Below are 12490 nucleotides of genomic sequence, written 5' to 3' on the forward strand. Positions count from 1 at the left end.
AATGTTTACAAAAATAAAGAGTATATAATGTGTGTTGAAAAATAAAGATTTATTGATAAACATCAATTGCAATGTCCTGAATAAAATTTGTATGTACATTAGACCAGAATTCAGTTGCAGTAAAATGCAACAACTTTGGCATCTTTTCTTACATCGGTGTGGAAAAAGCTTCCATAAACAGAAAATTACTGTGAATTGTGGTGTGGCTAAAAAGGCAACACTTTTTAGAGACATCAGCCGTGTGGATTGTAAATGCAGCTTGACAGGGTTCAGTTAGTTACAAACACCCAAGCACACACTTAAGCATTTTCAAAGCAAGTAGCAACCACGTTTTAGTTAATCTGAGCAATAGTACATTATTTTTAAATTATGTATTTATGTATTAGCACAAGGCATTTACTTAGTTATTATACACTGCACACATTAAAAGCACCATATTTTGCTGACTTTAGCATCATAGATACACCATTCAGCTCATAACGTCTCAGAGATTTGATAATAAACATTTAATATCAGATTACTTTACAATCAACAGCAAAATCTTTTTTGACATGAAAAATCTTTCAATTCAACCATCATTCAATTAATTTTCTTATATACTATGATTAGAAAGAAAATATATTGAAGAAAATATTCCTATTCATAAAAATATGAACAGAATTCATAAAAGGTAATTTATTTTTAAAATAGAGGGCCGTCACTGCCTATGAAGCCGGGGGATTTCCTTGAGCTTCATCTGCTGTTCAATCATCATGTCAAACTCCTGTCTTTCTCTAAAACACAATCAAATAAAAACAGCTGCAAGTTACACAGATGCAAGATTCAGTTTTTCAGGGCAAGTGAGTTCACAAGTACTCTACCTGTTACTAAAGCACGGCCCTCTGCGATACTTTTCCTCTGCCTTCTCCAGGGAAAGCTTGTGGACTCCAGCAATGGCATAGATTATGGCCTAAAAAACAAAACTGTCACTGAAGCATGGCAATGCAAGATGCTAGAATGTGGTTGGAAGTATTAGACACAAAAGTGTCTGTAGGATTTAAAAATAATAATATTACTACTTTTATTTAGCAAGGATGCATTAAATTCATCACAAGTTACAGTAAAGTCTATTACAAAGGATTTTTAGTTCAAATAACACCAATTATTTGAAATTTCTATTGATCGAAGAATCCTAAAAAAAAATCATGGTTTCCACAAAAAATTAAGCAGCATATCTGTTTTCAGCAGTGATGATGATAATAGTTCATCGAGCACTGAATCAGCATATTTGAATGTTTAAAAAAAAATTAAAATACAGAACATAGTACAGTTATTTTACACGGTAATAATATTTCACAGTATTTCTGTTTCTACTGTACTTTTGATCAAATAACTGCAGCCTTCGTGAGCATAAGAGACTTTTTTCAAAAGCATTAAACCTTATCAAGCCCAAATGGTAGTGTAAATGAAGGCGATTACCTCAGGCAGAAGCACATCAAGAATAAGGCGGATCCGGTCGGCCTGGATGTTTTCTAGACAGGTGTTTATTTGAGGGGCACTATCACAGACTTTGCTCAGGTAGCGGTACACCTTATCAACCTGCTCCTCATCTTCCAGGTAGACATCAACCACTGGGCGAGAAGGCTTCTGGAGGGCTTGCATCCATTTAGAGGACTCATGACCGCTAATGATTGCCTATGAGCACCAGACAGAAGAGTTAGCTGTGTGTACATTCGTCTGTCATAATGTAATAAACGTCTCAAATTAAAAAAAAAAAAAAATGGAATTCTAAATACATTTACGAATATATCAGTAGCAATCGTACCAATAAGCGGCTTTCGACTTTTCGTCTGATGATGAAGTCAACCAACTGTTTGTTGGCACGGTTGCGTGCAGCCTTGGATCGGTCAGGCAGCACTTTCTTGGAGAGAAGCTCATCTTGCTCTTCCACGACGATGTCCTCCATGCTATTATCAGAGCTGTCACACTGCTCGCCCAGAATCTCCTGACTGGGGAAGGTCAGCACAGATTTCCCCTCGGAGTACTTCCTCCGCACCGGACAACCTGGGATCATCGGATCAAGGGACCATTTCTGTTAAATCAGCACTGGTAAATGAGAATTACTTAATACATAATGAGATTTTAAACTGTTTTACGTTGAGAATGGACATTGATTGATTGTAAATTTTCATAGTCAGCTATTATTAAAATGAACAATCAATTAACTGATTGTTAAAGTACCATAAAACGTGGAGTACTACAAATACCATCTGCATGTAGTCTATTTTATTAAGTACTACTTAATCTTAAAAATAGTATTGGAAATGTTTTTATTTTTAACATTATTACTGTTACTCACAGGTACTTAAATGAATTATTATTACTATTTTATTGATTAATAAATTAACCACCTATAATGTGTGTTATAGTTTTTATATTTTTTTATTTGTGCAGATTTAAACAAAGTCTTAAATCTTACATTTTAACAAGTAATTAATTAGCACCCCTAACATGCAATTAAAAACATGTTAGATGAGTGTGAAAATCTATAATGAAAGGAAACCTACTGATGTCAGCAGCACAGTATTCGATGAAGGAGCCAGAGAATGATCCACATCCTGCCAGAAAACATCTGAATTTCAGCTTTTCAGAAAGTTTTTGTAAATTGCTGTTTGAAAAGGTGACTCTGTTAAATATTATTTCTAATTTATTAATGTTTAAATGTGCTAAAAGAAAACAGACAAGACACTGAGAGATAAATACCAATGCGGATCCTGTAGTCTGAGATCAGTTCCAGAGACCAGGTAATAGCATTGCCATACTTTTCTTTTGCAATGTCCTAAAACGGATACATAAAATAAATACACCATTTCTTTAAAAATTGCCTTGAAGCATGCTTTTTTTTTTGCTTTTTTGCATGAAAAAGCAAAAAAAACGGAAAACAAGTCAAAGAGATGTCACTTTACCACCAAATGTTCGCATTCTTCACAATCAAAAGGTTTTAAGGTTCGCAAGGAAACAGAAAACCTACGGATAAAAAAAAAGGGTTAAGACACTTCAAATTTATTATGTGATTTACTATAAATACACATACATATAGACACTAAACAATAAGTGATATTAAGATACTGATCATTTCTTACCCTTTTCTAATTCTCTTCTGGTCGATTAGGTAACAATCAATAAATACAATGCTGGCTTTTTTGTTCTTGCGATTCACACTTTTAACCTGTGCCATGGATGAACAACTTGTCATCAACTACAGTATGAAATCAAGAGTTACAAACTGCACAAAATCCATAGTGTGCACAGTGAGCTTATCTTACCACTGCAGGCCAGTAGGGATATTTCCTCAGTTTGCACCACACACAAAGTCCCTTTGAGATTGACAAAGGCTCTGGAAACCAAATATATCAAAGCACATATTGGATGCATATAGGATACATATACACATTTTTCTTCTTTTTATTGCTCACTCACTTTTATTGTCCTGTTGCAAAAAGCTGGGCAGCTCCTCATCGTCGTCTAGGTCCTCTTCCTCCTCCATGAAGAGAGAGTTGTTAAGAGGATGAGGCTTCTCTTGCAGGCTCAGCTCGATGGAGAGGTCAGAGGACATGTTTTGATCTGATGGGTACATAATACAGCGACTGATTTCAAAAGACAACAACATCACATATTTGAGGCTCCATTTACAATTATTAACATTAACTTTGTAACCTTATTTACGCATATTTACGATAAAGCCACAAGAACAACTTTTTTTGTAATTGAACGTTTAATTGTTTTATTAGATTAATACAATTTATGTAACTGAATAATCTTAGGGATGCACCGAATATTCTCGGCCGAAAATGGCCCAAAAGTGCATTTTCGGTTTTCGGCCGAAAGACTTTTATCACCGAAACAATACGGCCGAAATTTTGTGATGACGCAAACAGAAACCGCGACCTGCACGTGCTTGTTTGAAGCAACATATCTGCGGTGTGGACGGATGTTTTCAAATGGAGCGGCATGTAATACACAGAGCCGTAGTTCACTGACAAGCTATGCAATATCACGTTCAATATCGCAGACGATTCATCTGCGATTCTGAGCGCGAATTGCGTAGTTTGTCAGTGAACTACGGCTCTGTGTATTAAATGCTGCTGCGTTTGAAAACAGGTGATGGAGATTTAGCGCTAATCACGGAACCGGCTTTACTGGCGAGATGCGCATGACTATCGCATGCAAAATATCGTGCAGCCCTACCTGAAATCCAAACATTCCGATCGCTACGCTGAATATGAGAGGAACGCGTCGCGGCACAGAAAAGGAAAACGCCTCCGAGCACGCCCACTCCGTCTGTGGCGGACGTTTTTGAAAAGGCAAGGAAGTTTCCCAGTGATGGTGTCAAGGCAAAGGGCATAAACATACACAAAAGTTAACATATGGGATATGGCAGTCTTTGTTTTGATACACTATTATGTTGACAGTGTTGGGCAAGCTACTTGGAAAATGTAGTGAGCTAAGCTAACAGTTACTCCTCGTTAAATGAAGCTTAACTACACTAAAGCTACAGCCCTGGGAAATGTAGCAAGCTAAGCTACGGCAACACGGCAAAAGTAGTTTACTACATCCAAGCTATTTAAAAAAAATAAAAAATTCTATTGAGCCAACATCATACCAAGTCAATGCTCTCTCGGTGATCAATAAAACTGTCAGTCAAGCAGATAGACAGGCATCAGTTTAATTGTTTATTCAACAGCTGTTCCAAACCAATTTGGCAACATAATCAGTATCAAATACACGGCCGGATTTACCTCATATTGTGACATAGGCAAAATACATTTTTGCTGTCGGCCAGAAACCTCCTATTGGTTGTTGGTATTGTGGCTTTATTGTATACAGATACATTTATATAAATGGTAACACTTCACAATAAGGTTCAGTAGTTAAGATTAGTTAACTAGTGTAGTTAACATGAACTAAGAATGAACAATACTTCTGTAGCATTTATCTTAATGTTAATTTCAACATTTACTAATGCATTATTAAAATCAAAAGTTTGTTAACATTTGTTAATGCACTGTGAACTAACATGAACTACCAATGAACGACTGTATTTTCAATAACTAACAATAACAAAGATTAATAAATACTGTAATACATGTATTTTAATGTAATACTGTAATGAATGTATTTTATACATTGTATGCTCACGTACATTAGCTAACATTAATGAAATCGTATTGTATAGTGTTACCATATAGATGTTTAGGTCTAAAGATAGGCTATGTTTATTTGCATCGTTGCATGTGTCATTAGATATTAATATAAACATTTCACCAAAATCAAGTTCAAATACGAAGCTTTTGACCAGCAAATGTTTTTTTTTTCCTGACTCGTGTCCTGTTTTCCCCAGTTTTCTGTCATTATGTGGGCGTTCAGTTTTTTTCTGTTATTTGGTCAAAGTATCATATTATGAAAGATTCAGCGCTTCGCACGAGCTGTTTGGCTGTGACTCGACAACAAATGCTAGACTAAGAAACTCTTCTCCGCTTCTCAAATACAAAAAAAAAAAAGCATTAGCCTTTATAATTAGTGTTTTTTGAGTAAAAAAAAACCGCTGTACTTATTCAATCAGCAGCTCTTTATTTACCTTCAGACTGCAAACAAGCTGAGATGCTCCAAACTGCGCTCCGCACTTCATTGACGAGGCGGAGAAATAATGAGGTTTGACTGACAGCTTGAGGAGCCAATGGCGTTACGAGCTTTTGTGTCTGTGGCGTCACTTACTGATCCAGGATCAGTGATCCGTAGCTGTTTTATTTCTGATTTGAGCTTGAGTTTCAGAATGCTTTCTTTGAATAATGTAACGTTAGCTTTTGTTGACGCTACCGCGCTACTTGATCAAAAAAAGAGCTTAACTAGCGTAAAGCTATTTGATTCAGAAAGCAGTGACGCTACCGCCACGCTACTGAGAAATGTAGTTAAACTAGTAGCGTCACTACTTGTAGCGACGCTACTGCCCATCACTGTATGTTGAAGGCCTTCAGAGAAAATATTATTGTATCTTTAAAGGTGCTGTATGTAGGATTGACACCGAGTGGTTGAAATAGGTATTGCAGTCCAAATTCAAAATATTGGAGACGGTTATTTTCACCCTCCCCTTCCTCCTCAGGCTTGACGCACACGCAGGTTGCCAGATTAATGACATCAACAGGAACGAGCGCACATGATGATGAAGACAATTAAATACACTGTGTTTTCCACCAACTGGCAACCCGCGGTGCCGAAATACAATTGGGTAAACTGGCAGTGGGCGGGTTTCACAAACCATAACAAACACAGACATTCCAGGCCGGAATGCACATTTTCAAAGGAGAATAACTGACTGTAGCATTGTTTTTCAGATAAACAAGTATGTTAACTTGGCATGTTTCTTAAATATCTGCAAACATTTTATGGTATTTTTATGCTTTAGTAGAGTCAAAATCCTACATACAGCACCTTTAAGCAGTTGCACTTGTTCTGAATGCACTTTCTTGTAGTGTTCCTACAGAGAAAAATTTAAAATGCATTTGACCTAAATGCACTTTGTTTTTATGAGAGAACATTTCATTTTACAACCTTTCAGCAGGCCAGTAGGCCTGTACATTATTATTTAATGTACACATGAGTGGGGTCAAGTTAAACATTTTAGTTTGAATTTTATTTTATACTGTGCATTGTTGCAATGTGCTAAATAAATATTTGCATAATTTGTAATTGATTTATTCTTTGAAACTTTAATATTAATTTATGCAATTGCAATGCCTTGATTTTAGTTAGTACACAGTCATGGCCATAAATGCAATGGTACTAATAATTGGCATAAATTCTTTCGGTGTTTCGGTTTTCGGCCTTGGTTTCCTCTTTTTTGGTTTTCGGTTTCGGCCAAGAATTTTCATTTCGGTGCATCCCTAATAATCATTATTATTTTTTTGGATATTTAAATAAATATTTAATTCAATTACTACTAATAGAATAAATAGTTTTGGTGTCCGCATCAAATTAAATTCAGAAGTGATTTACATACATATAAAGCTTATTAAATGTAAGTAAAGTGTCTACTTTAATGTTTCAATTAACTTGTGGGAAAACAAAATGTCAAAATGTGTGGGAAATTATTCAACATATATTTATATATTTTATATTTTCGATAGATTTATGTAAAAATGACACAACATGCTTATCCTGACCTGTACTTATTATAACATAAAAGAAAAAGTGATATAAAATTTAAAGTGATACAAAAGTGACACAAAATTTACAAAATTAACTTCTTTTTTTTTTTTACTTTTTATTATTTATAACAAGGTGTCTTCTGTCATGGTCAAATTTTTTTTTTGCTCAGAAAAAAAATGAAACATGACATACAGAAAATATACAGAAAAAATTATAAAATGCTATTAAACCTCCATTTATATCATTTTAAAAAAGTGATAGAATGTATCAAGTGTAAATACCAGGCAGATGCAAGACTATATTATTTTCATTTTTCTAAAGACAAAAAAAATGCCATGTACCTGATTCCTGTGGCTCTGGCATCTGGGTTTGAACGTAAGCTTTATTTGGAGGCAGCGTCTCAACAGCTGGCTCTTCCTGAGGAGATTCTAGATCAGATGTTGCACTCCTCCTGCGTTGTTTCACTGATGGAGAGGCAATTGGTTGTTCCTCCATAATCTTTTTCTTGCGTCCTCTTGGCCTCCCTACTGCCTTGAGCCTCCGAGGTTTAGATGGTGTAACGTCTGTAGGAGGCTCGGGCATCTGGGTTTCAACATGAGCTTCATTTAGAAGTGGCGTCTCAACAGCTGGCTCTATCTGAGGAGATTCTAGATCAGATGTTGCACTCCTCCTGCATTGTTTCACTGATGGAGAGGCAATTGGTTGTTCCTCCATAATCTTTTTCTTGCGTCCTCTTGGCCTCCCTACTGCCTTGAGCCTCCGATGTCTAGATGGTGTAACGTCTGTAGGAGGCTCGGGCATCTGGGTTTCAACATGAGCTTCATTTAGAAGTGGCGTCTCAACAGCTGGCTCTTCCTGAGGAGATTCTAGATCAGATGTTGCACTCCTCCTGCGTTGTTTCACTGATGGAGAGGCAATTGGTTGTTCCTCCATAATCTTTTTCTTCGTCCTCTTGGCCTCCCTACTGCCTTGAGCCTCCGAGGTTTAGATGGTGTAACGTCTGTAGGAGGCTCGGGCATCTGGGTTTCAACATGAGCTTCATTTAGAAGTGGCGTCTCAACAGCTGGCTCTTCCTGAGGAGATTCTAGATCAGATGTTGCACTCCTCCTGCATTGTTTCACTGATGGAGAGGCAATTGATTGTTCCTCCATGATCTTTTTCTTGCGACCTCTTGGCCTCCCTACTGCCTTGAGCCTCCGAGGTTTAGATGGTGTAACGTCTGTAGGAGGCTCGGGCATCTGGGTTTCAACATGAGCTTCATTTAGAAGTGGCGTCTCAACAGCTGGCTCTATCTGAGGAGATTCTAGATCAGATGTTGCACTCCTCCTGCATTGTTTCACTGATGGAGAGGCAATTGGTTGTTCCTCCACGATCTTTTTCTTCGTCCTCTTGGCCTCCCTACTGCCTTGAGCCTCCGAGGTTTAGATGGTGTAACGTCTGTAGGAGGCTCGGGCATCTGGGTTTCAACATGAGCTTCATTTAGAAGTGGCGTCTCAACAGCTGGCTCTTCCTGAGGAGATTCTAGATCAGATGTTGCACTCCTCCTGCATTGTTTCACTGATGGAGAGGCAATTGATTGTTCCTCCATGATCTTTTTCTTGCGACCTCTTGGCCTCCCTACTGCCTTGAGCCTCCGAGGTTTAGATGGTGTAACGTCTGTAGGAGGCTCGGGCATCTGGGTTTCAACATGAGCTTCATTTAGAAGTGGCGTCTCAACAGCTGGCTCTATCTGAGGAGATTCTAGATCAGATGTTGCACTCCTCCTGCATTGTTTCACTGATGGAGAGGCAATTGGTTGTTCCTCCACGATCTTTTTCTTGCGACCTCTTGGCCTCCCTACTGCCTTGAGCCTCCGAGGTTTAGATGGTGTAACGTCTGTAGGAGGCTCGGGCATCTGGGTTTCAACATGAGCTTCATTTAGAAGTGGCGTCTCAACAGCTGGCTCTATCTGAGGAGATTCTAGATCAGATGTTGCACTCCTCCTGCATTGTTTCACTGATGGAGAGGCAATTGGTTGTTCCTCCATAATCTTTTTCTTGCGTCCTCTTGGCCTCCCTACTGCCTTGAGCCTCCGATGTCTAGATGGTGTAACGTCTGTAGGAGGCGTCTAACAGGAATACCACATGAAAAATAGTTAAGCCACAAATTGCATAAAACAGTTAGCAATCGATAATGCAATAATGATTGTCACACTAACCTTTACTTGACTGGACTCTTTGGCATTCTGATGATTATGTTGTGTGCAACTATTCTTAGCTCTTTTTGGAGATAGGGGTTGGAAGTCTGAGGTCGGTGTGGAGCTGAAGAGAGGCCTGGTCCGGGGCCTGCCCCGTTTCGGGGTGCGTGGTATAGAGCTACAATCACCGTTAGTGTGGCAGGAGGAGAGCTCCGTGAGATGAAGAGGAGATGTAGTACATGTGTGAAGCCCTGTAGAAACATCAGAGGGGGTCTGATTGTTTTGAGTTTTTTTTGAGTGCCGATAAAGTGTCCCTTTTGTTTTTTGAGAGTGCAAGTGTTGTTCTGTGCAAGAATTGTGTTCAGAATGGTCCAGTCTGTCTGAACAAGCTATGCTAGCAGCTACTTCTTTCTCACTGGGTTGAATGACCTTCTTTTTTCTTCCCTTGTGAGATATTTTTGATGTCTCTGATGGACATTTGGGGGTGGTAATTTTTTGAGGCACCATCGGCTCAAGTTCATGTGACTTTGAAGACACCAGTCCATTTAGTTGATGTGCTGATTTCTGTAAACAAGCTGACAAGTCAGGAAGAGCATTTTGGTTTGTTGCTTGAAGTTTCTCCTTCTTGGTTGTTCTCCGTCCATGTGATTCTGCAGAATTCAGTTCTTGAGACACTGTGGTTCCTTTAATATGCAAGATGGAAGCTTTGTCACCTGAAACAGGTTTGTTAAGTTCTGAAGGAACTTCCAAAATGGTGCGACGGGTCCTGTGAGGATTCCTTCGATGGTGAGAAGAGTTCATTCCTGCAACCATAAAGGTTTCAAAACACTGGCACAACCAAGTTTGGTCCCATTATGCTGAGCTGCAAAGAAACCCACAGTGAGGTTTATTACTTCATTGTAGCTTGTAACCATATGCAACTTGCCATAAATTTTACATGGGTAAAAATTCACACAGCAACCAAGAGCCTGACAATAAAGCTGATAAACAAAGAGCTTTTACTGTAACAAAGATATAAAACGCATGACGTTAAATGAATTATACTATATACCAAATAAACCATAAGAAGATTCCAGCAACTGCATCACAGACTATACTAAACTTAACAATGAACATACAGAAAAAATCAGCTTATAAAGCCGCTGTCAGTTCTTGTAACGTTAAATACTTGGGTTTGCAGAGATACTGGAACTGGCGTAACCCAAGCGCTTTAGCTAAAAACATTCGCAAAAATCAACCTTATAAGATCCGTGTGATGACGGATACAACGATATATACGCTCAAAATGCAACACAAAGTAAGTAACTTATATAAAGGACGTCAGACGTGTTGACTAGGAGCGCTGTGTGTTAGCATTAGCAGCTCCATGGAAAAACCAACGTAAACACGGTCAGGCAGAGCGTGTTATAGTAACTTACTCTAAATCTGCAGAAGAAGGTTTAGTTGCTGCTGTTTTTTAAAAAGTGAAAATACATTTTGAAATAAAACGTGTGCGCTCATGTGAAATATCAGTATCTAAGCTCCTACTCATTGGATTTTCAGCTGTTTACGAAGCGTTCGGTCGTCAACAGTTGAACAGCGTTTCAGGTTCAATCAGGAAGTTGTTTTCTGCTGCTATTCCTTCTAAAAAACCACACGCAAAAGTACAATCTCTTTTCTTTTTCTTTTTTTCTTTCTTTCCTTCTTTTCTTTCAATAATTATAAACCCAAAATATAAACATATTTTCAAAACATGAATAAAAAACAAACAACTTAAAAAGAAAGAACTATATATATATATATATATATATATATATATATATATATGTATCTTATCTTTAAAGGAATCATTTCTGGTATGTCTTGAGACAAAGAATTAATTAAAAAAATCCAAAAATTCAAATATGTTCATATGCACCCAACTTTATTCACACAACAACAATAATGTATCATTATTTATTTAATTTACTATGGATATATCTCAGAATGTCTCATTATGATGAAGACCGTGTCAGTATATTTTATAGCACTTTTCATATACCAATTTACTTAAAAATAAAAATCAAAGTAAAATATTTTCATGTCATCCCAACTTTAGACACATAATGATGATAATGTTATTATTTTAATAATCCTTGTTTTAATCATCATCATCATCATTTATTATTATTATTATTATTATATTTCACTTTACTATGAAAATGTCAGAATGTCTCGATATGTATTACTGTTCAACGGCAACAACATAAACAAACAGTTTCCCTGGTAACGGCTGTAGACAAAGCAGCGCTGAGCTTACAAACGCTGCTTTATGTAAGGGATAATCAACTGCTAGCTGTTTCGTCAGTGATAGAAATATGATTTAAGACTATTGTTAGCAAGTTTAGTTTGAAAAAGTTTAATAGTAAATAAGACACAATTAGACAGTATTTCAATAAAATAATAACAATAAGAAGAAATATTTATTTGTAACAACTGTTGGAGCGCTGAATGCTGCACGCACGCGCAGCGTTGTCAAGGTAACATCTGGTCCATAATAACTATCCGTGATGGCGTTTTCTGTTGTTATGGAAGTCTTCTGTTCCTCACACATTAACCTTGCAGTTCTCTCTGTAAAATGGATAAAGAAGCGAATGAAACAACGCTCTGTAAAATAAACGTCTTGTATGATATATGAGGTCGATTTATAATCACTCACACTTGCTTGACAAGGTAAGCTGTTTTGGTTTCACAGGCTTTCCTCTGACTGTCTGCTGCCACCTGCTGGCTGCTCGCGGAATCCCGTAGAGCTGCGCATGAATCCAAGTGATGCGAGCCACTGGTCAGATTCACCCACAGAATATCAATGAGAGCTGCGAGAGACAGAAGAAACAACACGTTTTCATACATCGGTCTTATTCTGAAGTCAAATTCAAGCAATTTATTTATTATTTTTTAAGCAAACTTGACCTAATGAAATTGTTATCGTATTCTTTATAGCACGCTTAAAATAGCCCATTACATTATGCTTCTTATCTAAAAACAGATAATTATGCTCTCATGGAAAACATGCAGATGACGTCTTTGGTTGCACCAACTTTCCATTTTAGGCTCTCTTACCCTCCTGTTGAGCCAGCTCAGAAAAAAGTCTTGCATGTTCGCTCTGGTGCA

General features: G+C 37.5%; 1 protein-coding gene across 3 annotated transcripts; it reads right to left on the minus strand.

Moving 5' to 3' along the window:
* Positions 1–30: 30 nt before the first annotated feature.
* On the minus strand, positions 31–11005 carry si:dkey-127k13.1 (PWWP domain-containing DNA repair factor 3B). 3 transcript variants are annotated; one of them, XM_058750270.1, is made up of 13 exons: positions 10889–11005; positions 9383–10223; positions 7527–9292; positions 3460–3603; positions 3306–3376; positions 3123–3238; positions 2946–3006; positions 2743–2818; positions 2547–2597; positions 1805–2043; positions 1459–1674; positions 861–949; positions 31–773 (listed from the first exon to the last, which is right to left on the minus strand). In XM_058750270.1, the coding sequence occupies exons 3-13, from the start codon at positions 8116–8118 to the stop codon at positions 698–700; spliced, it is 1731 nt and encodes a 576-aa protein (XP_058606253.1). In that variant the 5' UTR covers positions 8119–9292; positions 9383–10223; positions 10889–11005; the 3' UTR covers positions 31–697. The 3 variants fall into 3 exon arrangements, with proteins under 3 accessions (XP_058606253.1, XP_058606264.1, XP_058606245.1); XM_058750281.1 differs by having other exon boundaries at positions 3123–3208; positions 10780–10966; XM_058750262.1 differs by having other exon boundaries at positions 10780–10966.
* Positions 11006–12490: the final 1485 nt, after the last annotated feature.

This window comes from Onychostoma macrolepis, chromosome 02 (assembly GCF_012432095.1).
Source record: "Onychostoma macrolepis isolate SWU-2019 chromosome 02, ASM1243209v1, whole genome shotgun sequence".
Taxonomy (NCBI): domain Eukaryota; kingdom Metazoa; phylum Chordata; class Actinopteri; order Cypriniformes; family Cyprinidae; genus Onychostoma; species Onychostoma macrolepis.